Consider the following 27,961-nt stretch of genomic DNA (forward strand, 5'->3'; position numbering starts at 1 on the left):
GTTAAAGTCAGATAAACAGTTGACATACACATCTTTAAAATAAGTGGTGATTTTTCAGGGGCAGTGTTCCATGATGGTTTGACATTGTATTGTTCTGTGAGAACACCATTACCTCTTCCCTAGCTGCTAGATGAATTTATTTATAAACTCACAGCTAGCTAGCTATCTTAAGCACATGCTTCACTGGCTCAGATGTCTGAGGTCTGCAGAGTCCCATAGAAGGAAGGCAAGGTAGGGTGGACACTGGTTGTAAAAGTTGACATCTGTCCTTTCCTGTCCCAAGTCTGTTTTCTGGTATTCAGACCTGCAGGCTCACTTATCTGGAGGCAGTGTGGTAGGGAATGCAGCAAGAAATTGATCAGTTCATAGTTGAAGTATGTGAGGTACTGTAGTTCTCTGACCAGATACAATTTGTCAGTTTTTTTCCTTTCTGTTGGTTGTGAGGCTACCACAGTGCTGGACCCTCTGTGTGTGATATTCTAGGATGTCCTCGGTACAGAGGGCTCGCTGAAGCTGCAGCAGTTTCCATCTCACAATTCTGCTATTGCTTCATCTCTCAGTTACTGGTATCTTCCCTTTCATCTTTTAGATTCACCTCTACAATGTCAGTTTATTGCTAGGCTAGTTGCAGGTGGTGTTTACATGTTCCATAGGCTAAAATGCTGCCAGAGTGAAATTACCACGTTCTTCCTGTTGTTATCTGACACTCTATCTTGCCTTATCAGTAGGTAACACGTTTCTGTCAAGATGAGACCCTAATCCCATGAGATTGATTTGAGTCAGTCACCTAATTTTGTGTACCAGTATTTTCACACCAGAGATATTTAATTCCTATTTTCAATGGTTTGTAGCTCAAAGAATGAGGTGGGGTATACCTGAAGGGTGAGTTGGGGGGAATAGAATATTCAATTGTAAATTTGGATAGTTTAGAAATTACAGAAAGGTAACAAGTAAATAAAAATAACACTTCCGTGTCCTTACTTGTTGATATCAGGTAATAAAAACCTAAAAGATAACAGGTAAAAACTGAAAATACAAAAATGTAAAAATTAGGTGGTTTAGATTATTGCAATGTACCTGTTTTTTAGTTGTCTTCATGAATGAATGTCATGCCAGCAGTGTAAGTAAGGCAGAAGTTCTCCGTAATTATCTCTGGAAATGTTTTGTCTGTGGAGGCTTCTAGAATTCTTCTTTTTAGTTGAGGCTCCTACTCCTTGGGGCTAGTACTGTATACTGTCAGTTTGATGTTTCCTTTTCCAGTTAAAAATATACCTCCACTCTCCTACATTCTCATTTTTAAACATATGCTGACACTTGACTTCAGTAAGAATTTGAAGAGTTAAAATTCCATTTGTAATTCACTGCTATCCACCAATTCTTCTTAGTTCTACCAAAAATCACAGCAGACTTCACTTTGCAACTGCCACTGAGCTGTTGTTTGAGAACTACTGGTTTTGTTCCTGATAATTTAAGTAACTGGTATGAACTAATGGTCAGGTTACTAATTCTTAAAAAGCAATGTAAATCCTGTAAAGCTTCTAGGATATTTTTGTAGGGACTCCTACTAAGTGGAGGTAAGAATTTAAAAAATATTCAACCTTGAACATTTTGTGAATGAGATGGCAATACTGCTGTGAAATAATATAGGATGGAGGAAATGTTAGGTTTAAAGGCATGAGAACTTTCTCGGTTCTGTTCCAAGACTTCAATGATTCGGGGGATAGGGTGCTAAAATACTTTGAAGATTTTAATGGGTATAAAATGAAAGATGCTAGCTTGCATGCAGGGAAGTTTTTCTCCCAGACAGTGCTTAATTGGCATATCTGGGGCGTATGCTCCTAAACCACTACTGCTGTGTTTAAAAACTTTATCTGTCTTCAAGACATAGTTTTTTTGGGAGGGTTTAAAAAAAAAAAAAAAAAGTTGAATGCTGCTTGATTTCTAACTCATCTTGCAACAAATCGTGTATTAACTTTTATGCTGGTAAAAATAAAGAGCTGGGTTATTAAATTCAGTGGTATAATTCAAAAGCAAAGAACTTGGCCTGCTGTGAGAGGTGTCTCAGATTGCTCCCAGTTTTTAGACAGGCGCTCTTTAAAAGAACGGTAATGTCTCTATCAGGTGATCCCCCTGCTGCATTACCCTGGCACGTTGTGCTCCTTGCAGTTGTATTCTGGGGGCTGTTATCAGTGCGTGTTCATGAGAGCGGATATGGTAGGAGATGTCAGGAGTTCACCTAGCACACTGCCATATTTCTCACAGCAGCCAAAAGTTGATTCCTGCCAAAGAGGCTAGCACGTAGCAGATACACAGGGTGAGCCATCTCTGGAACAGCTACCTTCAAACAATTTTTGGCTGAGAAGAAACTCTGAACTTTCGAGAGTAATTACTAGAGTAATTATGATGTGAAACTCTCCTATATGTTGGTGCTGCCAGCATGCAAGTACAAGGGGGGTAAAACCATAACTTTTTCCCTAGGAAACCTAGAGCAGTCAAAAATACAGTATTTATTTGATGTACAAAATGTTCTTCCATGTCAGGGATACAAAAGTGAGAATCTTTTTTTTTTTCCTTGCATATATGTCCACCTTTTTATTATGTGTAAGAATATGTACATTTCTTTTGTAGCCACGTCATGAATACTTTAATGTCCCAGTGTACTAAATGGCTTCATTCATCATGCATGCAGAATTTCAGAGGAGATAAACCTGTGACTTACTCATGACAACATTATCATCAGCTTGGTGAATCCAGTCATCTTGAATCTAATAGAATGCCACAACCATTCTCTGCTGTTGTACTTTCCTCTTCCCCTTATGTTTTACAGTGTTGTCTCTTCACATGTCTCATTTCAACAGAACTTGTGCTTCTTGGCCTATGGTTTAACTTTTTTATTGTGTGTAAGCTTGAAGCCTTGTGCCTAAAAGTTCTGCAGAATTTTCTGAGCTAAACATCTATTTGCTGCAGCACCTGTACTGTAACATTACTTGACCTGTGTTATCTTTTAACTGAGTTTTGGTGGTATTTAAACATAGAGTTAAAATCAGTAGATTATATTAATATTTACTGAGAAATTAGTGTAGTAGTAGTGTGTGGAACTACTACATATATATACAGAAGTATTAAATATTGCACATAATTCTATGTAGATCATGCATCTTAATTAAAGATGCTCATATCAGTATCCTTTGCTGAATCTGGTACAATATTGTGCCTTACCTTACAAAGAGAAGGAAGACAGGATTGATCAGGGCAATGAGAATGGCTTATGTAAATCTGGAAGTTATAACATTTGTATTTCAATGTTAAAAACACTTGTGAGTTAAACAATTGCTGCTACTGAAGGAGAGAACAAGTTCATTGTTTCCCACATGATTAGGATGGGAAAGACTTTAAGTTCATTAATAGCATACTTGAAATGTCTCTCCTTCAATTGATATTTCCAGTTTTAAGTGCAGACTGCAGTGTGCATCAGCAAACTGCCACATATATAAATATGATGAATAACTTTCAGTTAGAAAGAGCGAGCAGAATGAGAGGGCACTCATTGCATCCTCTGTTAGCCTAGCAGAAGAGTGTATTTTGTAACCTCAAACCAATGCTGTCTTTGAAAATTGTTGAAATATAATTAGCAAAGAGGTGGTTACAGAGGTTAACTAGCGACTTACAGGTAGCTAATTCCACATTCTATATGTGGTAATGCACTACATTTCAAGTGTTAAACTGACATAAAGAAGAGAGATTTAGGAGATGGGACAAAAGATTTGGGTTAGACTTGCATCATTCTGAAGTCATAGAAGACAAGATCATAGGAGTGGTTTTCCATTTCCAAGTTTGCCTTTTTCTGTAAGACATTAACAATGTATTTCTGAATGTCTGGTTAATGCTGCTTTAGCCTGCATTATTTCATGCCTGTTGGCTTAAAATGCTGTGCATTGAGCTGTAATGAGATGCTGTTTTTCTTGTTATCTGTATACAGCTGCTTGCTTCTAAATGACTAGGTAATGAATTAGCTTCCCTGGCATGTTTGAAATAAAAGTATTGCATGCACTTTTGTCTCATGTGAATGGCTTTTTTCCTCATCTGTGTTCTGATATATTTCAAATTTGCATTGTTTGCCTTGGGTGATTCTGAGCTGCAGGTAGTGTATAATAAAGAGGAATGTAGTCCATAATTGCATAAAATGTTTGACACTTCCTAAAACAAATAACATGAACAAAACATAATCCATTCCATTTGTTTCTTAAAAGTCATAATTGATGAAATTATTCTAGCAAAACACATTAGCTTTTAGGTGTTCCTGTTGAGATTATATTGTTGATATGCATGTAAGAAGGCATGTTTGCCTCAAGGCTGCTGCTGTAGTATTAAAATGTTAACATCTTACTGAGTTTAACTGGTGAGGTCTACCTGTGGGCAAGTAGCCAATGTCCTTGAAATAATTTGCTTTAAAATCATTATCAGCCAATGACCTTGATTTTTTTTTTTGAAGAAATTTAATCTTAATTTTCAGCAGGCATATACTTAAATTATCTGCAACTTTGAATAGGCAGTGGAGATGGTAATTGTAAACTGCTCTAAAGACAGCAGCAGTGCACTGTCTTCAGAGTTAGAGCAACCTTTTTCTGGGTTGTTTACTAAATACACTGCTTCACCACTGTAACTGTAAGCATCTACTGCTGTTGAGTCAATTTAAAACTTTGAATGATTGTTCTACTACAAATATTTTCAAGACCCAAAAATCTGTGAGAAGTTTCACGATTTCATGTTTTCCTCAATATTTTTTTTCCACTTGAATTCTGTTGCTGTAGTTGGTTAAAAGTGTAGGATTTTTTTTTGGAGTGAAATGCTTCAAGTTATTGGATAGGGGAGAGGCATATCTTCTAAAATGAATGCAACAAAGTCATCTGGGAATTTAGTGCTACAGGTTATATTAAAAACTTATATCCTTATATATATCCTAATATATATATATATATGTAGAGAGAGAGGGTATAGCTTCCTTTTCAAGCAGTGTTTCTTTTTTGGGGGGGCATGTTAAAACACAAGTCTTTAAGCTGTACTGCCTTGCTTTATCAAGGTCACTGCAGTTCTAAGAATATTTAAATATCACATCAGTGAGAAAACACTTCATCCTTAATTCACTGAGTATCTCGCTTCCAGTTTTAACTTGCTTTTTTTCTGGATTTTGAAAGCCATCTGAAAGTGCTCAGCAGTGGACTTCTCCAAATGCTGACTTTCAAGTGAATTTGCCTATAAAATATTATAACTTCATATATATTTTTATATTTATTATACATTTTTGTGTTAAATAGTCTTACATGTGAATTGAATTGATTCTAAATGTGATCATTTTGTGCTCCATAGTCAAAGTCGATAGAAACAAAGTTCTGGTGTTGCTTGCAAGATTTAAGGCTTTTAATTCTGTACTTTACAAAAAATATATATTTTGAAAAAAAAAAAATGTTTAGAAAACAGTTTTAGAAAACATTTGTTTGCTGCTTTAACTGTTATTTGCCTTTTTCCTGCTTCATGACATGTCTTGCTTTAGGATGCTAAAGTAAGTTTATTCATACTCTGGATATTAAAAATGCTTATGTTTCCGTAAAGATACGGTATCCCTTTTTATTTACTATCATATTGTTAATCATTATGGTGAAGTACTGCTTAATGTTTCTAATCAAAGTAATATTTTTTTCAGATGCTATAGCAATAATGAATATGGAACTGATGATTATAACCCTTTGGAGTTTTGTATAAAACAACTTGTTCTGACTATAAACAACATTTTGTAAGAACAGAATTAACGTAAAACTTTGCATTCTACCTCCTGTAGAATAATTCAGTTCCAATCCTGGCAACTCCTCCCCTGTCAAAACAGTAAATTCATTGACACCAGGTGTACTAAGGAACATGGATTTATTTTTTTTAAGCTAAGCATGTTACCTGTGTAAAAAGTCTAGGTTCTTCATGAAGAGCATGAGGGATACCGTATCTAAGTAGCTTCAGTCTTTTCATCTGTGTATTCTTTCTAGCCTAGCAGAGACCCATGAAACAACTCACCACAAAAATAACTGGCAGACTCCATTGCAAGATGCTTCCCTGTCCCTCCCCAGTTCATATCTCTATTACTGGGTTGTGATTTGTTCCCTGCTGGTACACTTGAATTGCTTTTTTTATTATGCTTAAGGGCAATAAAATCTACCAGCTCTTCCTGTGAACCATGACAATCTAATTAACAGCTCTTTGAAAAGTGCAGCTAATGCCATGTTTGCAAACTGCAGTGCTTTTATATTTTCATGTCTTCCAGCTTTTCTTTAATTAAGCATCGTTCATACTAACTCTCATGTATGGTACTGTTCAGTAGAAGCACAGGATCCATTTACCACTGTCTCAAATTTTCCCTCCATAGGAAGCAGAGACCCCACGTAGTGTACTTGAAGAAATTGGATTGACATAAATCTTCTGTTCCGCTGATGACATCTCAGTGTTTCATACTGTAAATGTTCACTGCCTTCATTGTAATGTTTAGCTAATGGTGTAAGATGCTGTTTGTCAGTATTACTGTTTTGCTAAGCTGCTTCATTCAGGCCTACAAGATAAATTCTCCTTTTGAAAAGGGAACAAGAAACCGAAGTCCAAACACGATAAACGAAAGGGAATTAGATTTAAATTGACTCAATGTCTCCTCTGCATTTACAGAAAATTTGCATTTGATTTCAGTAAGTGTACTGTTTTTATAAGCAAACTTGACTTCAGGAAATAAATGTATCATTGCCATAGCATATCTAAATGAACGGAAACTACATGGACAACTTCAAGTATGAAATGTTATATTGTAGAAATTGTGTTTATGCAACCAAAGACTTTCGTTCATCTACGTTTTTAGTCAACAGCTGTGATAATTCTGCTTTCTTTCAGTTGATGCATTAAGATTGGAAATAACTGTTTACTACTGAATTTGCCATTATACCAAAGAATCCTCTTAGGATCTGCATATCAAACTGGTTAAAAACTGTTAAGGTGGTAATGCTTTTTGCAAGAAAGCTGCAAACTGATCATTTACTAGCAGTGAAAATGCATTTACATGTAGTTATCTGAGCAAATCTGTGCAAGTTACTATATTAAAAAGGGAATGCATGTATTTAAAAATCCAAACAGGGAAACTATTTTTAAATCAGTATTAGCTTGCTCTGAATATAAACACACAAAAAAGTAGCCTTTTTGACACTATAGAGGTATGTAATGAAAATGGGATACTTTTGAACATGGAAAGAGGGAGCTTTACAGAAGGGAGTTTTTATGATTTTCTTTTGAACTCTACAACTTAATTTGTATTTATTGGTGTTTTATAGTTATGCTTTAATGGGTGTATAAGCACCTTTAGGAAAAACAGTGTCAGCTTCATGTTTGAATACTTTTGACTTACATGTTTCACGTGGGACACGTCCCTTATAAAACTCCTACCTGGTGTACAGTGGTATAACCAACTAATTTGCAGTGAGAACATTTAAAGCCAGACTTGTATATGAGACTCACTGCAAATGGGGCAAAGTGATATCAGGTGATAGTTTGACACTTCTCGCAGGCTCTTTAATTGTACATTCAAACTGTTTCACTTGAGGAGATGCGGTTCATGTATGCTTTGCAAGTTCTGAGAAGGTATCGGCACACCTGGGAGTAGCCAAGTTCTGTGTGTGTGCATGGTCCCTGAGAATGCCAGGCTTTGTTTCCCTCTTTTCCCTTCCCAGCAATTTCACTGTAGAAGTCCATGTTTTGGCTGGGTCAGTTAAGTACGTAGTGCCATGTATGTTCTCCCCAAACAGAGCTTTGGCAGGGCTGGTGGAGGCAGTTGTGCAGCGCTAGCATGTGCAGTTACCCAGCTGCACAGGCTGTGGGTCTGCTCTCATGGGCACTAAATGTAACCCACCAGAAGAGGGGCAGTGGTGACAGGCGTGAGTTCCCTGACCTAAGTGCTGGTGGCAGCAGAAGGCAGGGGTGGGTCTGCATGCCTCAGTGGCAGTGCAGGAGCAGAGCCTGTGAACTCGCGGTGTTCAATGTTGTCTGCTTAAGCCATTCCTGGGATTTGAACGTACCGCATTGCTAGAGCCCGCGGTTAACGTCAGGCACACAAAAGCAGTGGTTTGCGTTTTCTCTGTGCACAATGTGCAGGGATAGATGAGGTTAATATGGTGTTAGAATACCCCTCAGTGTGAGATCGAAGCGGTGAAATTACCTTTAGTCAAACCTGAAGCAATTTCCTACGTATTCAGCGTTTTTAAAGTTTACACTGTCACTTGTATGTGCTTGGCTGGGTTAAGCTTTGTTGTGATTGTGATGAATAAATTGTTTGACCTCCGTCGTACTGTCACATTGGTTTAGTTGTAATAAATGTCCATTTTTACACCATTGCTTTGTGTTTATATGTAATTAGTACTGTTTTTTGTTTTTTTTCTTTTTCAGAGGAAAAAAAAGGCTACTCAGTGCCAGCTTAAAAAAAAGGGAAATTTTATTACAGTGCTTAACCTGCTCTTGAGCACTTTATTAAAAAAATGTGTGAGAATACTGTGTCCAAGATTAGTTATTTACATCCATTTAAATTCTACAGAAAGCAATAAATTAGCAAGTTTTTGGAAGCCTTATCACATTAAACATGGAATTTATTAAAGGGGATGGTAAATTGTTGCGGTAGTGTTACTTCACTTGAAATTAAAACAAATCACATGTTGCTTGAGAGAGGGGTCTAGGTAATACAAGCTCGCTGTTCAGTTCCTCACATGGGATTACAAACATGTCAATGCAGCATTCACAGTCCTAAATCCTAGTCTCAACCAAGTTTCTCTTGACGCATCTGCTTTCTAGCTTTCTGAAGCAACTGAACTGCCTGATGTCACCAGCAAAAGCATGGGGAAAACTTACCATCTTTAGGGCATTCTTTAATATGGAAGAAATATTTTGTTTCTTAAATTTTCTATCTTAGTTAGAGAAGGAGGAAAAAAAAAAAAGCTAAGAAGTTCTGTAGACTTTCTGAATTGTTTAGGCAAGGGATTGTTTGCTGTGTGCCCTTATTGTGATCACTGAGTCTTCAAGCTGAAGAGGCCTTAAACATCTGCTGTTCCTTTTGGGTTAACACTGAGATGATGGTCATGCTATGGCTGCCTCTGCTGAATTACCGTGTTTATGGGTTATGCTTGTACAGCTTGCTTTCTACTCAGTCTAGTGGCTTTCTGAACTGTGTGTCAGATAGCTTTTTTTTTTTTTAAATATGTGATAGATGCTGTATTCAGCCGATACATCAGAGCTGAATACAAGGATGGGTGGAATAAGTGTTTTGTGTGTGTTTTTTAATTACAACAAGCTTATAGTGAAAGCAAAATCAGCTGCATTCTTCAAGTGATGTAAGAAACTAAACTGAGCTTTTAAGTTTTTAACTTTCACATTTTTAAAGTGCTGTTACAGGACAGGAAGCAACAGCATCTCAGAGCGGACTCCTGCATTTCTTCTGAAAACTGTCACTTTGCACATCCCAAAGATGCTGCTACTGGTACAGGTGTATAACCAGTAAACATCAGGATAATTACTGATGCACTGCGTGTGTTAATATGCAACTGAATCAAGGATTGTCCTCCTGAAGTGTTTTAAGCTGAAAAGTTACTTAGAATGTCCTCTGACCACTCATTCCATCACCAATGGAAAGGGCCAGAGAGGAAAGGCCATCCTCTACACTTGTTCCCTCATTGTGAAAATGCAAGTCTTGCATTCAGCACATGAACATGTGAGCTGCGTGATGGGAGCTGGCTACGCAACAAGCACAGCAAGCACCAAGGAAAGGGAAATCACCTCAAGGCAGGCACCACTGAGAAGATGAGGCTGTGCTGCTGGTAGAAGGCAAGCCTATTTCCCAGGTGCCTAACCGCCACCAGGCAGGGATCCTACTGCTGCTGACAGGAGTAACTCCTACCCCTCTGACAGTATTCCCCTTCTGCCACAAAGCACATCAGGTAATCATCTGGAGCAGGATGGTTTCCATGAAGTAGTTGAGACTTCCAAATTCAGCTTCCTGCTCTTATACATTTATTCCTTCCACAAGAGAAGGGTCGGAGCAGCATTTGCTCCCTGCCCTGACTCCATCAGCTGGCTGGCAGGCCCTGCTGCTGCCCTAACCACCTTCTTGCAGCTCTGTGTCAATACCTGCTTTCATGATCAATCCAAAGCCTCTTGGTGATCCTTGCACAATTAAATTAGAAAAAAAAGTATAAAAGCAACTGCCTTAAGCAGTCATTAATAAAAAGTAATAATTCACTAGCCACTAGGAATTCACTTTATAAGGTCCTTTTATGTGGATTATGCAGAATAGTACATGGTGAGAACAAGCTATTCCTTGCAAATTTAAATCCCTTCTGTGTTTTCTGGGGCTTTTCCCCTTTGGAAGAAAAAAAGGAGCTTAACATTTAAGAACTTCTAGGCTCTTTGTCTCCAGAATAAATAGCTCACTCAGCTAATAAGGAAACACAAAACCATGCATATGACACTACTTAAGATTATGAAGTAGGGAAACTACTGAAATACATGAACTCTTAATTTTGAAAACTGGTTGAATGCCAGGTTTCATGCTAACAAATGCAAACTAAATGTCAGATCTACAGCACTCAATTTCTGTGTAATAAGCAGACTGCATGTGAAACAATAATTATAGCTACCAGTTCTACAGCGCACGGGTGCAGCCAGCACATTGGATCCAGACCTCAAGAAAAAAAGCTGAAGCCTCAGCCATTAGGATAGCAGAAATAAAGTGTATTTAAGTTTTACATGCATCTCTGAGCAATGGTTTTTTTTAAATTATTATTAAGAACTTTTTTTTTTTTTAGAAAAAAGATAAAATACAGCAGCTCAGCTTCCCTGCTCCCTTTACAAAACCGTGGGGACAAGGAGCCTAATTACCTGTGGAATTCTCAGTCCCAGAGAGGTCCGTTTCATTTATTTCACCCTGCTCACCACAGATCATCACAAAATCAGCATCCTACTGCCCATTTCACTTCTGGTCAAGCTCAGTGATTTACTTCCCTCAGATAACGCTCAGCAACAGCACAAGCGGCACGCTGCATGGCAGGGGATGTACAACACGCTGCAGGTGGCACAAATCAACTTTTCCACCCAAGAGCCTTCACCAGCAGGCTAGCTCACCAGAATGTGGGCTGTGAGACGCAAGGCAGCACCAGTGAAATGATCTTACTGGCCTGCTGATGATGCTGCCCAGCAAGTGGGGAAGACCAGTTCAACTGTACCGGTTTACTGCGTTCTGCACAAGTGCCCATCTATGAAAAAATAGAAACCCTGGGGAAAATCTGCCTGTGAGATCTAGTCAGGAAAGATACATTATGAGAAAGCGCTTGTCACAAATTTCTCAAATACAATTTAAAACGGTGCTGTCTATCCATCAAAATCTGCCTTTCAAATGAAGTTATTATTTCAAAAGTTATGCTATTACAGTCCCTACATCTGTTAATAACTAAAACATTTAATCAAATTAACTAAGCTACAGTTCTGCCTACAGTTATGACAATATATATTGAAAGTCGGGTTTGAACTGAACAACAATATATAGCACTTCTGTTGTATTACTCCAAATTGGACAACAGTTACACATGAAAGAAGGAAAATGTATAATCAGCATGCTAGGTGCAGTATGCATTTAGAAAAGCAAAAATATATATATATCCAGAACAATGGTCATTCACTCTATCCTGGGGAAAAAAAAATGCTCTTGCTATGAGGAAAGCTACACTGGAGTTTGGATGTCCAGATTTGCTAAAGAACTTGATGCTATGTTGTTGAGTCATAACGAACACCTATTTGGGAGCATTTCATGCCTACTTCAGAGGCTTCTAACTTAACAAGTGGTCTGAACTGTACTCTAGAGGCAGGAGTCCCAAGTTCTTTGGAGAGGCTGAAGAGAGAGAGCTATCTCTGCAGACACCTGGGGCACCCACACCTTCAGGGTCACAAACTGCTCTCTCCAAGCATAAACAGACATCGAAGTGCCCAAGTTAAAAACCTAAAGGTAAACAGGGTGAAGTACAGTCAATTTAACAGCACAAATCTTTCATTTAAAACTGAAGAAACAGCTGTAAGAACTTCGCTAATTGCAGGTACTCCGCTAACACAGCTGTCAGTTATAAAAAGCTTCGTCCCGATAACCTCACTTTTAAGCACCCCTCTCCACCTTGACTGTAGGGAAGCTAGGCAGTAGAGTGCCTTAAACTGTAATATAAGCCCCCAAAAAAGGCTTGATATCAAATCCTCTCACAAAAAAACCTAAAATATTACTTCAGGTATAAAATAATACTGAGTTTGTTTAGCCACTCTGCAACATCTTGAGCCTTTACAATGACATTCCCATCTTTAGTTACCAGATTTACGCTTTTCCTCCCACTCCATAAGAGGTTAGGCAGGTTGTTTTCAACTACAAATGGTATGCAACCAAGAAGTATGCAAAGTATTTTCTGTCTTCACTCCAGGGATTACAAGTGATTGGTCTCCACACTTACTTGGGGATTAAGGTACTGAATAAATTGATTGTTTTCCTGTGTAATTCCTACTTGTTTTTTGTCTACTGCAATCCCTACAGGCAATTAGCTCAGCAGCTCAGTCACAGGAGAGAGAAAAATCCAACACTTATGACCACAAAGCTCCTACTGGGCAAGTATTGTACAAGCAAACAGTGAAGCCTTTTAGATCCCTTTTCTCCAATGCATAACATGATTATATTACTTTGTCTAGAACAGGATAGCCCATAACCATACGGTAAACATAAATGGCTGTCTTTTACACAGACTTCAACTGGCAGCGTGCTGCTGTGTGAGTTCACAGCACACTAGCTGTTCTGTACTAACTCCTTACAGGGACAGGAAACACTTAACACACACATTACACAGAAATAAGCATATACCAAAAAAGCTTTACTTCTCTTTCTATTTTGTATTCAGGATGCATCCAGATGTTGCAGTAGTTCAGAGGGACAGAGTAGCTAGAGTACTTGACATTTACACCTCATATAGGACTTAAACTTTTAATTTTCTGAAGCTTAGCACACAGTAAACTAGGTTCCTTTATTAGGAAGAAACATTTTAATGTGCAAGAACACTTTATTTGAAACTCAAACGTATCTGGTGCCCTATTGGAAAGATATTTTTCAGCTCTACATTTGATCAACATTTGATCAATTAGCAACTTCTAAGATTAATTCTCACTTTGTTTTGGGAGTTTCACTACTTTTTCCTCTGCTGCTTGATCTCTTTTTACCCCTACTCCTGGATCGAGAAGAGCTCCGACTTCTGCTCCGACTACGTGTTCGACTGTAACTTCTGCTGCGGCTGCGTCCTCTCCTCTTCCTCCCTCTGCTTCGAGACCTCCTCCTTTCTCGACTCCTTGACCTGCCAGACCGGCGCCTCCTCTTGTTTTTGCGGCGATTCTTTTTTCTCTCAGATTCGCCGTTTCTGCGGTAAGAATGATCTGGGCTTGGGCTGCCCCTTCTCCTTGACCGGCTGTAATAGTCATCACGATGGCTTGATCTGTTTCTCCTCTCAGAGTTTTTAGACAACTGATTAGTCCGTTCTGGAGAAATACGTATGTCTCTATTGGCCTCCCAGAACTCATTGTTTGGATTTTTGAATACATGAAGAAAGTTGCAGTGTTTCCCTCTTGGACACTTCTGCCTTTCAAATAAGCCTGCAACAGATGAGGGTTTGCTTTTTTTTTTTTTTTTTTTTTTTAAATGAACCAGACCTGTTAAACCTTCATTATGCACCTACTGGAAATTAAGCTTTCTGAACTTAATTTTGTCTCCTCCAACAGAAAAACATCTATCTGAACACCTACCAATTTAATTCACCCAAGATTATTTTTACAATATGTACTTTTCTTGGAATTAACCTTCTAACATGTATTTAAGATGGCTATTACAGCTTTAGCTTAAAACTATTTTCATAAATAATTTTAGCAGTCTAAATTTTCTAAGAATGTAAATACAGAGAAGTCAAATGTAAGTTACTGCTAAGAACTGTTGATGGTTGAGGAACTATTGTTGCTTTTGAAAGAGATAAATTTGTATTTTCTCTACTACCGCCTTAGTATTGTTATTATTTCTAAAGCTGGAATCTACGTTTTCTCTTCCAGTCCAAGCAAATCCACTAGGATGATTCAAACACTTAAGTGACAGAGGACAAACATTCCCTTTCCTTCCTAGAGCTACACAAGCAAGCAAGCATATTTGTCTTCCAAATAGAAATGAACTCGATCTGAAGCACTGGCTGAATCAAAGTGACAGATTAACTCCCTCTTTTTCACTTCTACATTAACTCTTTCATTAACGCACATTCTCTTTTATGAGCATTTACTTAACTCACCACAAATGGCGGTCTTCCATCTTGTCACAGGACAGAATTCACAATGAAGCTGCCGGCCTGCGTACCATCGACCACTGAATAGAGCAAGAGCTGCCTGGCAGTCCTTCTCCCTTTAAAAAGAAAGAAAGAAAGAAACAAACGTGTAACATTATCACTGTACAAGCATTTAGGATGTCACTTACCAATTTCAGGCTCCCATTGCAGTATGAGAACAAATCATTTGGATTATACAGTTTTCATTACTGGGCTTTGGAGTTTAGTTCTAAAACTTGGTAAGATTGTGAATACTTACGACTGGTACTGGACATACACATTTCCTCGCAGGTGAGGCTCATAGTTGCAACTGACCTAAGGAGATCAAAACATTAAGTTAGGACAACTGAAGGCTGATGTACAGCAAGTTACACACGTGAAGGTGGCAGCCATTCTGATTTATGACAGCACATCAATATGAACTTCTGTATTATTTTCTTCAAAACATACTCTTAGTCAAATACAATGTTCAGACAACAAAGGCCATCTGGTTTATGTCTGTATGTTTCCAGCATTTTGCTTTGATTAACACTAGGTCCTCTGCTTCAGTTAGTCCAGGAGGCAGCTTGTACTCCATTGTCTTGCACTTAAGTCTGGGCAAACCCTACTACATGACTGCCAAGTCCTGCTCTGAAAACGTTCAGTAGTATCCCCATGAGGAAACGTGGGATTCGTTATGGAAAAAGAATGTTTAGAACAATTTACCTTCAGAGCATCCCTGTGAGATGTTAGGAAAGCTGAAGTCACTAGCTTTCACTGAACAGTTCTGATATGCTATTTTTCGCTACAATCTAGCATTCGAAGTCTATCCAGAACTCACAAAAATGCACAATTTAACTTCCAAAAACCTCGTTACTAGTTGCTACGGATGCTGAGATGGACAGGCCCAACCCAGTTAAGACTTGGTTCTCCAGAGCAGAACTGTGAGCCCAGCCCCTCCTGCCCCCAGGCCTCTTCCAATACCCACACCAAGTGAGGCAAGCAGCTTCTTTCATCACTGGACCCTCAGAGAATACGCCTCTAGATTAGGCAAGGGCTTCAGAGGCAACAAGGAACAGTTATGTAATTAAATATTAGAGTAAATAGTCACAGTATTTCAGATAAATAGCAACATCAATGTAAGAACAACCTCACCTTCAACATGTTTGGGTGGGAAAAGAAAAGAAGGGCATTTTGTCAGAACCTGCCAGATTGAGGAGTAGCTCCCCAGAAAGAACAGTAAGAATAAAACCCTGTACCACATTGGAAATGGAAGTCAGTTGAAACAGGGATGTGTGTAATATGATTATAAATGGTAGGAGAGACTCAACCATGGTTGAGATTCCAGCTGCCAACACATAATTTCAAAGTATCTCTAATAAAATGAAACCGCCTTTGAAAATCAAAATACAGTCGCACAATTACTTCAGAAGCTATGAAACCCCACACTAGAAGCTCTTACCCCATTTTTAGCCACAGGGATCCAAGTACGTGCAACTTTAGAAGATAGTTGCACAAAACACAACAAAGATACTACCTTAAGGATCCGAGTTTGAAGGTAAGACAGCGTTTCAACACATGCTCCAGTGGGAATCTACGTCCCATCTTCTACAATGGAACATTGCTGGCTAATATCCCTTGAGTCAAAATAAGGTGGGATACTCATCCAAACAAGTAAAGGTTTCTTTCTTACAACCTCATTATACAGCTATTGAAAATTCATATTTTATTTTTTTTTTAACTTTCCTCCTGCTTGAAATGCTAATACAATCTCTGTTCTAAGGCAGCTGTCACTACAGAGAAACAAAAAGAGAAAAGGCACAGCATGCCTCCTGGTGACTACAGAAAAACACTTAGGAATGGCAAGCAGAAAGGGATGCTGCAATAGGTTTTGTTACAAGATTTCACCATCCAAGCTGCACGTTTTATGACAACAAGGGACTGTCAAAATGCATCATTCATCTCCAAGGTCTCCATTTACAGGACCCTCATTTTTCCCCCTGAGAAATAATATAAATAGGAAAAAAAATTCAGGAAGCCAGATGCAGAAACTAAGGCTGAATGACAAATCTCAACACCATTCACATGACATACTTCTTTGTAATACAGCCATTTCAAATTAATTCCTGCTAGTGAAATATCTCATACCTTTTCGGTTCATTGCCACTTGAGTTTATTTTATCTAACCAGTTCTAAAATGACAGTATTTGGGTGTGTAGTCCAAATACTTTTTGTATCTCCACAGTATCATTCCTTTGGTGCAGCTTTAAGTGGCACAAATGCACTAGCCCAGATACCTTTAATATTGCCTAGCAGTTTTAATCCATGGGCCCTCTGGGGCTTATCACAGGCTAAGCAGAGACGGGACTGTGAAGTTAAGTGGACTGTTGTTCTGTATCAACACCTGGCAATATAAAAGCACCCGCTTTTATGACAGTTCAGGAGACTAGCAGAGAAGATTCACCCAGAATGCTCTGTAGAAGCAGTTGGAAGTTAACAGGTGCCAAGAGAGATGCATAGTTTGCAGCAGACACCAGACAGCTCTCTCAAGGATATGGGATTTAGCTAGAGCATACTGCACAGAATTCTCTAAAGGCTAGTAAAACACAGCTGATGCGGTATAAGTTAAGAATTGAAAAAAAAAAGAGACAAGCTATTAGACTCCTACGTGTACCTTGAATTGAACAACCTTCCCCACATTCTGAAACTCCGGGAGCACGTCCTCATAGAACTCGAGGAACTGCTGGTAGGTTTCCTCGTCACTGTACTCGAGACTCGCATCGGTGTCGTAGTCGTCCCGCCGGCACTGCTCCATGCCGAAAGTGATGAACATCCCTCGGACAAGTAGTGTCTTACTAGACGTTGGATAGTTGTGCTTGCGAGAACACCTGGATAGTTACAAAGAAGAAGAAGATTTGCACTTTTGGTGAAGACAGACCTGTTGAAGCTTCGAACAGCTGCCATTTTGAGAGAGTTACTACAAAAGAAAACCCACTAGTGGAAAATCAAGTTACTTAATAATTAAAATGGTAAAGTTTGGAAGTGAGTTTGCAAATAACCTTAATGCTTTTTGTCAATCATAAATATATTCTTACATTAAGAAAAACATCTGCAGAAGACATAGATACCCTTAACATATTAAAAGCCGAAGTTGCAAGGCTTAAACGCATTCCCCATTTCTCAATGGCTTTACAGAAATACTAACAGTCTTTCACAATTTTTTTTTTTTTTTTTTAAAAAAAAGTCCCTGTTCTTCTTTTTGCTGAAAGAACTGAAATAATTTTTACTGGTAGCGTTCTCTGCACACAGGGAAGAGGGGAGTTTGTGAGATTGGACAGGGCTGAGGAAAAGAGAGCATGTCTAGCCCTGTAGTTGGATGAATACCCTATTGTTTTTTTTTCCATCTAAAAAAATGCTCATTATAAACAAGTCATAGCTTAATCTGCATCTTCTGGGCAGCCATAAAAGTATTAAGATCTCCCACACTGTCTATCATCTTCAGGCTACTTCCCTTGTGCAACACAGCTCTCCCCCACAGACCTTTAGATTTGGTAAGAGCACGGATGCTTGCCCCTGTGTTTATTTCACTGTGCTTTATGATCTGTTTCAAACACTTCACAGAGTAACTGGGTCATACGCTCTCCAACACATTTCTGCTTTTCATGACATGATCAGAGCAACAGTCAGACTAGTCTGCTCTCTTATCTAGCAATGGCAAAGCACAGACAAACTGGGGGAGGTCAGGTCTAAAACCAGCAATTACAACCTAGACTTAAGACAGAAAGTTTCCTCCTGCATCTTGCCAGCTAGAAATTGACTCACACGTTCTGATTTACAACTTAGAAACCAAACAAACAAAGAAAAGAAAAACAAACAACAACAAAAACAAAAACAACAAAAACAAAACAAAACAAAAAACAAACAAACAAATGAGACAATGAATTTGATCCTTTTTGATTTGAAAAGCGACCTCATTTCACAGCTGTTTGTATTATGGAACACAAAATATTATACCCAACCAGCATTGCCTGTACACAGATAGCACGTGACAGAACAAAAGCTACCCCAAGGAAAACAAATGACCCAGAATTTAGTATTGCTAGAAATTAATTAGTATTTAAATTATTGTGATTATTTGGTAGTAAGGTAATGGTTGGACCAGATGATTTTGGAGATCTTTTCCAACCTTGATGATTTTATGATCAATAAAGATCGACTGAAAAAGTTTTGCCTTCTTCAAGGCATAGTGAGCTTTGACAAGTCAGTCATTGTTGTATTGATAATATGAGCTCCCAATTTTTCACCACTGTGGCTCATTTCAGCTTCTACCCTATTCGTTCATTCCTTATCCTGCCTGTACCTCAGTCCTTCTACTTATGGCTAGCAGCAGGGGATGAAATGACCAGAATATGACAGAAGTATGTTATGTGAAGACAAAGAAGGAAGATGAAGGAGAGGAAGCTGAAATCAACAACTACAGGTGAGAGAAGGGCAGCATGCCATGTTTCCCGGTACATAGTTACAAAGTTTATGCATAGTTTGCAGCAAAGCTGATTTATGGCCAATTCATGATTAACCCAAGGAGGTTACCTCCATTTAGTACCTCCAAAACAGAAATACTACAAAGATTACAAAGAACTAAGCATGAAAATTTCAGTAGCAATAATGCTGTTTGCGGTGAAATAAATGCCCAAGGTTTTATTTAGGCATTCATCCTGTATTTCAGAACAGAAAAAGATATAAGGGCTTATGGGCTTGAAACTTACATAGAGTTCAGTAATCACATAACTGTCCACACTATGCATCACTCCGAAACAAATTACTTTTAGGAGGAAGGAAACTACAGTACATGGATCACGCACATTTCAGTGATACAATTTAGTTTCCTGGTTTCAGTTAGGACAAAGTTAATTTTCTTCCTAGTAGCTGGTGGAATGCTGTGTTTTGGCTTAGGATGAGAAGAGTGCTGATAACACCCCGATGCTTTAATTGTTGCAGAGCAGTGCTTACACCAAGCCAAGGACATCTCAGCCTTTTGCTCTGTCCTGCCAACAGGCAGGCTGGGGGTGCAGCAGGAGCTGGGAGGGGACAGACCCAGGACAGGTGACCCAAACTAGCCAAAGGGGTATTCCATCCCATCTGGTGTCATGCTAAACAATAGATAGGGGTGATTAGCCGGGGGGAGGAGGGCCAGACTGCTCAGGGTTAGGCTGGACATTGGTCAGCGGGTGGTGAGCAATTGCATTGTGCATAACTTGTCTGTACACATTATTTGTAGTAGTACTATTATCATCGTTGTTATTATTATTTTCCTGTCTTAATAAACTGTCTTTATCTCAACTCACAGGCTTCTTTCCCCCATCCCAGAGAGGTAGGGGGGAGGGTGAGCAAACGGCTGTGTGGTGTTTAGCTGCCGGCCGGATTAAACCACAGCAGTTAGTTAAATGGCCTTACTCATTTATGCTGTAGATTCGTGTAATAGAAAAAAAAAAAAAAAAAAAAGTAAAAAGTATCAGTTTTTCCCTGCTGATCTATATTTCCTCCTTAACATGCACAGAAATGAAGAGATTTTCTAGCCAGACCCTTCATTTGGGACACCAATTTCAATGGTCACTAACGAACCTGTAATCCTGGACCCATTTACGCTCTTGACTTCCTCTATGTCCTCTGGCGACAAATTTCACAATTTGTTTCCTATGAGGAAGGTGTTTTTTTGTTGTTTTAAGGTGGTAAATGCTTGGGGACACCTAATTAAGCTGTTTCATGCTAAAAGCAAATAATCCTTCCCATCCTGCTCACGACATCATGTACCACAGCCCTCTTCTACCAACTCACTGAAAGTGAAGAGCCTAGACCAGTTAGCCAGTCCTCCTACAGAAGCTGCTCCTCATCTCTCATTATCTTGTCGTCCTTCCTCTGTTCTCACCTTTTATTTCCTTTCCCAGACAGGGCACCCAGACAGCAGTATACAAGAACCAAGAATGAGTGTATCACACATTTAACAGTATACAAATAGAATTCCAGAAGCTACTACAACATCTTTCCCAACTGTGCAGATGTACCACACTTTTGCTTTAGTTGACATCCTCCTAGTTATACATTTATTTTTAAAAAGATGCAGCGTATGCAAACTAATCAAGATAAAAATCAACAGCTGACATGTGAGGCCTGTGCTAATAGCAGAAATCAAATGTACTCTGAACGAATCTGTGCATCTGCCAGCTCTAAGGTAAAGGCAGTCTGGCCAGTGGAACCAGAATGTACCATCAATAATACGCCTTAACAATAAATGCTTCAGTTCCAGATAGTCAACGGTTTTGCTCTCAATGTCTAATTCCACCATGAATAACAGTATCCCATCCAAAAAAAGTAATTTATGAAGCAAGATTTCTTCCGTTTGCACATAAACTAATGAAGTTGCTTGCCTCTCACCCCTCCGAAACATTCCTGCTGGTAAATATTCAACTGATTACCTGTCTCCGAATCGGCAGGAACCTGTTTTGATATAGAATGGGCAATTTGCTCTGTCCTTCTCTGTTCCTATGTTCTCTGGGGGCTCTGGGTTATGCCAGGACACACCATTCTCCAGCTGTGGAAAAAGAAAACAAACATTAAAATACATTTAAGTTAAAAAAAAATAAAAAAGAAGAAAGATTTAGTATCAAAATGAAGCTACCAATTAAATTCACAGGCAATTATGAGCACTGCATTATGAGCCAAGCTTGAACCTATTTAAGCTTTTATTTTTTTAAACAAAAAACAAACCAAAAGCTACCCAGTGCCTTGGGTCTTTGGTGATGGAAGCCCCTTTTCTTGATAGTTGTGCAGTTTTATGAACAAGTCCATATTCATAATTACATATTAACAATAAAATATAACCAAAAATGTGTGTTTTCTTTTGCTGAAGTAAAAATAAATAAATAAATGAGCTGTGATATTTGCTCCTGAAACACCAATTTCATTTGTCATCCACAAGAATTACAAATATTGGGACAGTTTATTTTCATTCTGCTAAACCAGTTAGGTACTTCACGCCAGCACACACTAAGCAGCACTTTTTACACCATGCAGGTAAAAGTCTAGGACTATTAACTTATCTGTCCTTGCAAAACCTTAAGGCTCAGTAATATTATCACTTTTTATGCTGTTAGGAAAGGCTAAATAAAAGTAACCTGCCAAAGGCCATAATTAAAAAGCAATTAAATTCACAGTTAGCACTGGAATGAAAAACATTCATACTGCTCAACTCAGGCCATCACATTAAGATTTCTAAAATTCAAATTGGGATTATCAAGTTGCAAGCTTGACCGTGAACAAAACAGTTTTTAAGAAGGTAATTTTCCTTAGCCAAAAGATCTGTAAAGCTAACTAGCCTAAGTTCTCCATTTAAATTAATTGAAAACTGTTTATTTATGAGCAGCATTTGACTCTGCCACCAGCTCTGCTCATGACTCTCAGCCATAATTTCCCCTCAACAAAACAGCACTATCACTGTTCATGCTGCTGAAGTAACTGAACCCTGCACTGATACCACATAAAGACCAACATGCAATATTTCTGCCTCTGCCCTCGCAGAAGTGGCTGCTAATGCATCTTCAGCACCAGTCGGGTAATAGCTCCGAGCATTTTTCTACCCATATTGCAAAATAAAGGTTTAGATTCCTTGCCTAAGAAAACTCTTTAAATGCAATTCAGAATTGAATGTAGCTAATAGCAAACAACCCTCAACAGGTAACTGGGTTAAAATTTAATTTTCGGACTTGTGCAGAGTATGAGTATTCACAAATTTAACTGTATCAGGTTGTTCTCTAAGGAAACTGGAAAAAACTAATTCATTTTCTCTAAGCTTCAAAAATCCACTGTTCCTAGGTTTGTGGGTTGGGCGTTTTGTTGTTTTGTTTTAAACACAGCACACAGCAGTATTTTCAGATTCATTTTTGACTCAGACCTTCTAAACAGCAATGAGCATGCACAAATGCACTGCCATCAACCGGCCAGAAATACACTTAATTATGTTCCACCCAGTAAATAATTGTTTACTGCTCACGCAAACCACTAGATATTCAATTTATTCAGGCCATTAGGATCTTGAGAGCAGATGGACAGCACGCTACGAGGCAAACACCGGATGGCAATTAAATTATTTTTCAGTTCTTTTTTCAAAAAGACTCTGAGCGTACCTGGCTTTCGGCTTGATCCAGCATCTTCTGCACAGCTGCCTATAAATGGTGCAAACACAGGACTAGTGAAAATCCCAAGGACACACAAAACATCTGGTTTCTTTAGTTAAGAACCTAATTTACAATACTCAATGATTATGTATGATGAAAGTTTCGTGGGGTTTGCTTTAAAAGCAGACGTTTTACTTTGCTTTGTAGCATTTCACATGGTACAAAGCTGTTAAAGGATACATCAGACTAGAGTTGCATGTGGACAATTTTCTAACCTAAATGCTAGACAACTTCAAAAATTTCATTTTCTTTTTTGAAACTATCATTGAACTACTCAATAGTTAAATGCATCTCTTGGTCTAGTACTCAATCTTGTCACAGTTATACTTGTAATCATTTAGTTGTGCTAAACTTTTTGACTTGGAACATCCTGTGTACCACAGAAAAACATGTAGCTTAGTAAGCCTCTGTTAAACCCAAGTTTATAACTGCTAAGAAATCTTAATATCAGAAACCTGGTAAGCTTTGCTGCATCTACTCTTTCAAACAAAGCAAAAACAATGAGGATATTCTTTCCCTTCCCTCCTCTAAGTTGGATGAGCAAAGCAATAGACACACTCCAAGACTAGCTGGAAATTAGTTCTCTCAAATTATTCTAGGAAATTTCAAGAATAAAGACATTTAAAGATAGCCAATACAAGAAAACACATTATCGTTGTTCTGATTTGGAAGTGAATTAATTAGATCTAAAAAGAGGAGGAGCAAGTCAAAAAAAAAAAAAAAATCAATGTGAGGAAAAAAAGACAAAAACCCAAAATAACTATTTCCCCATCTTAAGGGGGTAAAAAAATAAACCTTTTTTTTCATTCAGTGAGACAGAATTTGAATAAACTGCAGTTCGAAGAGACAGGCCAAATCAATTTACTAACTTTCTGTTGCTGAAATGGGTGGCTCCACTCCCAGCTGAGCACTCACAGCATCCCTCTGAGCGCATGTCAATGCCCTCTATGAGCCAATTTAGCTCACTAGACCAGTAAATTAGTAATCCAGAAAAACAAACAAAACAAAAAACAGAAAGCAGCTTCCATTTAGTGCAGGGGACAAAATTAGTCCGCTGGAAGCTTGGGCAAACCCAGACACCGCACAAACCCCTTCCCAAGAACGGGAAGGAACAAAATTCTGCTGTTAACCACGGCATAGTTCTGGGAACTCTACCTCAGCCTTCAACAGGGGTGAGACCAACGTTTTCTCTCCCTACTCTGGAAAGGCACAGATACATAGCACAAGAGGAAGACTGGCAGGAAACACAACTGCTGTTCTTTTTCATTCATCGTGGAAGTGTTATGTAACTCGTGACATAAAGTGCAACAATTAAGTGCAGGAGACAATACCACGTGCTCATGTCTCCTCTCCTAGTGCGGCTACCAGACACGGTATCAAGGCACCTCCCAGGAGTTGTACTAAACTAGAAGAACCTTTTGCTAATGCGGAGAAGCTGATTTGTGACAGGTCCTGGGAAGCTGCAATCACCCTTTACTGGTGATAGGCTAGTCCTCCCTTTGGATTTCCATACAGGCATCTTACATCCAGTTTATTCGACTCCTAAAACTTAAGAAGAATGTACACTTAGTGTTATAAATTAAGTGTTATACTGGAAATAGCCATTTATAACTTTTTTCCTCCACTCAGGGAACTCTGGAAAAAAAGATACGTCCTGTTGGATGAGTCAGGTAAAGAAGAGCTGTAATGTATCTTTTGAGTAAGAACTCTGTTAAGGAACAGCAGCAATGTAATTCCATGTCCTCATTGGGAATTTTCTTCCATACTGATTGTGTTCAACTGGGACATTAAATAAGGATCACTTTTAATGTAAAGATGTAAAGAAGGGCACGTACCAGGAACTGCATTCACAGTGCACCTTCACGTTTAACTGATGTACAAAAGTACACATTACAAACATGACCCGATGATTTAGAATCAGTTATTCCCCCCAGGTAAACAGAGTTGCTAGCTCCTCTTTAACAATGAAGAATAATTTCAGCAACTTAGGACTGAGAGAAGTAACTAACACATTTATACACTTGCAATTAGAATAAAATCCACCTTCAACATGCATAGACTCGTGCATCAGATAATGCGAGAGGATATGTAACACGTTTATCCTCCCACTGCCAGGAATCACCTCTCTTTCTCTCTTCTCCTGCTGCTTCTGCTGTGCGACTTCTCTCTCTTTTCTTTGCTGCTCTTCCCATTCTTCTTTGATCTTTCTCTTTACGATAGAAGAGATTTTAAAAAGTTATTTAAGGAAACAAGTAAATATTATATAATCACTACAGTCAAATTCGAAACTATCACATTGTATTGTAGCTCCTTGACCATAAAGTTCTCATTCAGTCATAAACCACTAAATCTCTGAACAAAAACCAATTTAAAGAGTATTTTTGTGTCTTTTTAATTTTGCTATCTAGAATGAAAGAAACTATAAGAGCTTACACTTTCAGACTTAGCAACATCAACAAAACTGCGTACACTATGGAACAGTAGAAGATATTAAAGACTTTTAGAAGTTTTCCTTATTACCAGGCACGACTATAACACTCAGTTTATGCATCACCTCTTCTTCTTCTTGACGTTTTCTTGCAGCCTCTTCTTTTTCTTTCTTAAGCTTGAACTCTTCTTGGGCCTTTTCTTCTCTCAGCAACCACTGCTCATGTAGTTTTTGTCTACCAATGAAACCAGATACCATTTAGACAAATTTTACTGACTTCCTGCAATTGTCATGCATGTAATTCGAATTTATTAGTTCAGCATTAACTATGGTTTATCTAATACTCTTTGAAATAGAAAATGCCATGAAAGTCATTCATGCATTAGAAAAATCCCATGTACCATAAAGCACAGATTAAGGATTCTATTTCATAAAATATATTGAGACTTTTCAAATTTTCAAAATGTAATTGGCTAAAAACCTATCTACTAAGCATATGCTAGTTTCTAGCTGTTTCACCTTTCTGCCTCGAGCTTTTTCTCCTCTTCTTCTTCTTCCTCTTCTTCCAGTTCCTCCTCTTCCTCCTCAGACACTGATTCATCTTTTTCTGTAGCTTCTGAGAAAAGACGCAAAACAACGCATCTAAACAATCAGATGTCACAGTCAATGAAAATACACAAAATATGAAACTCTTCACACTTACCAGAGTCTCTCAGTTTGGCCAGTGCCTGCCGCTTTTTTTTCCGCTTTTCTTTTTTCAGAATAGCTCTGTATTTTTGATGGCTGAAGATGAGAAATTTTTTATATTACTATACCCAAACGATTAAGTTTTACTGTCATACATACATTCAATTACATCAGCAGCATAAAATCTCACAAATGCAAAATTAACTAATTTTCATATGAAACAGTAACTCCTCAGGAATATCTGGCAAGGTAATAAAATGTGCAACTATGCTGTTAGAACTGCACATTGCCAGCAGTAATGACCTCGCTGGGAACCAACACAGAGAGTCTCATCCTTCTTGAGCTCTGCAGGGCTTAGTGTTATCACCAGCTTCATGAAATCTCCCCATGAGCCTCAACTTCGGTTGCTAGGTAAGATCTGGGAGAAGAAATTGGGTGTATCCTGCCCTGAAGTTGTGATACCCCTTTCAGAATATTTTAATCTTTCTCTCTTTTGACACGGTATGAAATTTTAAGTTTCTACCCTTCTACCGAGATACCCTCCACAGACAGCGGTTTTAATGCATGGATATGAAAAGGACATGTAACAGTTGTGACAAATAATTCTCAGGTCCATTTTTCCACCACTGAATCTTGGCCACACTCGTGTTTTGCATAAAAGCTCGTCTGATAGCTCTACAAGTCTGTTTGGAAACAGCATCTTGTTTTCATTACGGTTGAAATCCTCCAAGTATCTAATGATCTTTCCACACCAAGCCCTTCTTTTTCATTTTTCCTTCTGGCTCCACTGTTTCTGGCCAATTCATAACACAAGAACCAGAGGGAGGATCCCCAACGCTCCCCATCCTGCCACTCCGAGTAGCGACAGCAGATCCAGACCCTGACATCTCAGCGCCTGCCATTTCACAGCATTCCAGAGGCGTTAACTCAGAGAGCCCCAAAACTCACCTGCATCTCCAGCTAAGCTCGTGGCTATGTACGAGTGCTGCGTGCCACTCATAGCACCGCGACGAGCCGCAGCAAGCCGAGCTCCTTCCCTCACAGACCCAAACCTCGCCGCAGGACCATTTTTTGGCTTCCCCCCCTGCACCACCAACGCCCTGGGACCCCCCTCGCCCCCTCAGCGTGCGCCGGGCGCCGGCCGCAGCCCCCCCCCCGCCCCGCGCCCAGCTCCCCTCAGCCCGGCTCCCAACCCCTGCGCAGCGCAGCGGCCCCGCAGCCCCCTCAGGGCCTCCCCCGCACCTCCCCGACCCCCCCCGGCCCTCAGGGCCCCCTTGGCGGGGCGGCCATGGCGGCAGGGAGCTGCGCCACTCCCGGGCCCGGCCGCGAGGCGGCCCCAGCGCCGGGCCCGCAGCATGGAGGCACCGCCGGGCCCTCGGCCGGGACGAGGAGCGGGCCGCGGACCCCTCCCGAGCCCCCCCCGGGGCTCCCTCCCTCGGCGGCGGGGGCGGGGGGGGGGCGCGGCCCGGCCTCACCTCAGCTTCCCCAGGGGGGACTCGGGCAGCAACATGGGCGCCGCCATCTTGCGGGGCCGACGGGACGTCACGTGACCCCGCGGCGGAAGGGCGACAAATCCCTTCCGGCGCCGCCGGGCATGGCGCCGGCCGGGGGAGGGAATGGGGGGGGGGGGGAGGCAGCCTGAGGGGGTTGGTGCCCCTCGTGCGGCTCCTTCCAGCGATACTGGCGCAGTGTTAAAACTATAACATCTGTAAAGTTTAAAAAACAAAGCTCAGGCTATTCCTGCCCGCCCTAAAAAAGCGGGATGGGGAGCGCAGCCGTTGCTCCTCCCTCTCAGAACCGTTTGTTACTCAGGGAACGCCTGAGGGAGCGTTGGGAATCCCCAGTTCAATCAAGTGTTTAAAAAGTAAAAAGATGCACCTCACTGATACATGGCCCAAATACACCAATTGAATAAAGTTTCCCTACCCAACTGAGTAAAGCACTGCGTGTGGTGCCCAGCAGGCAATTCCCATGCGCAGTGGGTTGTGCTGTGCAGGCAGTCCCCAGCTGTCACAACTCGCCAGCTGACTGCCTGTGCTGCACCACATACTCGGGGAAATATGCCTGGAAATGTCAGGTGGGCAATGCCCACCACTAGGTGTGCTCTTTTTTAGAGCTTTTTTTTTTAAATCTCTTGGCTGCTGTGGCCTAATGGCCTCTCAAAGAGCCAAGGGAAGTCAGAGCTGTGTAGCGGGGCA

General features: G+C 39.8%; 2 protein-coding genes across 7 annotated transcripts in view; one reads left to right on the forward strand and one right to left on the reverse strand.

Moving 5' to 3' along the window:
- AP1S2 (adaptor related protein complex 1 subunit sigma 2) overlaps window positions 1-10,808 on the forward strand; it is a 32,988-nt gene extending 22,180 nt beyond the window's left edge. For 2 of the 6 annotated variants that reach the window (XR_003493874.3, XM_027447945.3), the window contains one exon: window positions 6,413-8,411. Coding sequence is in view for 4 of the 6 variants with exons in the window: in XM_027447945.3 (XP_027303746.1) it covers window positions 6,413-6,460 (48 nt within the window). In the remaining 2 variants the exon portion in view is untranslated. Of the gene's footprint in view, window positions 1-2,628; window positions 4,051-6,412; window positions 8,412-9,448 lie in introns of those variants that run through there. The other 4 variants (XR_003493877.3, XM_027447956.3, XM_072029127.1 and 1 more) reach the window with 2 other exon arrangements.
- On the reverse strand, window positions 8,492-27,383 carry ZRSR2 (zinc finger CCCH-type, RNA binding motif and serine/arginine rich 2). Its single transcript, XM_027447927.3, has 11 exons — window positions 27,239-27,383; window positions 25,780-25,859; window positions 25,596-25,692; window positions 25,203-25,311; window positions 24,771-24,857; window positions 22,598-22,636; window positions 20,891-21,006; window positions 17,092-17,305; window positions 14,698-14,753; window positions 14,406-14,515; window positions 8,492-13,728 (listed from the first exon to the last, which is right to left on the reverse strand). Exons 1-11 carry the CDS (start codon window positions 27,283-27,285, stop codon window positions 13,247-13,249), a joined length of 1,437 nt encoding a protein of 478 aa, XP_027303728.1. The 5' UTR covers window positions 27,286-27,383; the 3' UTR covers window positions 8,492-13,246.
- Between the last annotated feature and the right edge of the window lie 578 nt (window positions 27,384-27,961).

The sequence above is a fragment of the Anas platyrhynchos genome, chromosome 1 (genome assembly GCF_047663525.1).
Source record: "Anas platyrhynchos isolate ZD024472 breed Pekin duck chromosome 1, IASCAAS_PekinDuck_T2T, whole genome shotgun sequence".
In the NCBI taxonomy this organism is placed as follows: Eukaryota; Metazoa; Chordata; class Aves; order Anseriformes; family Anatidae; genus Anas; species Anas platyrhynchos.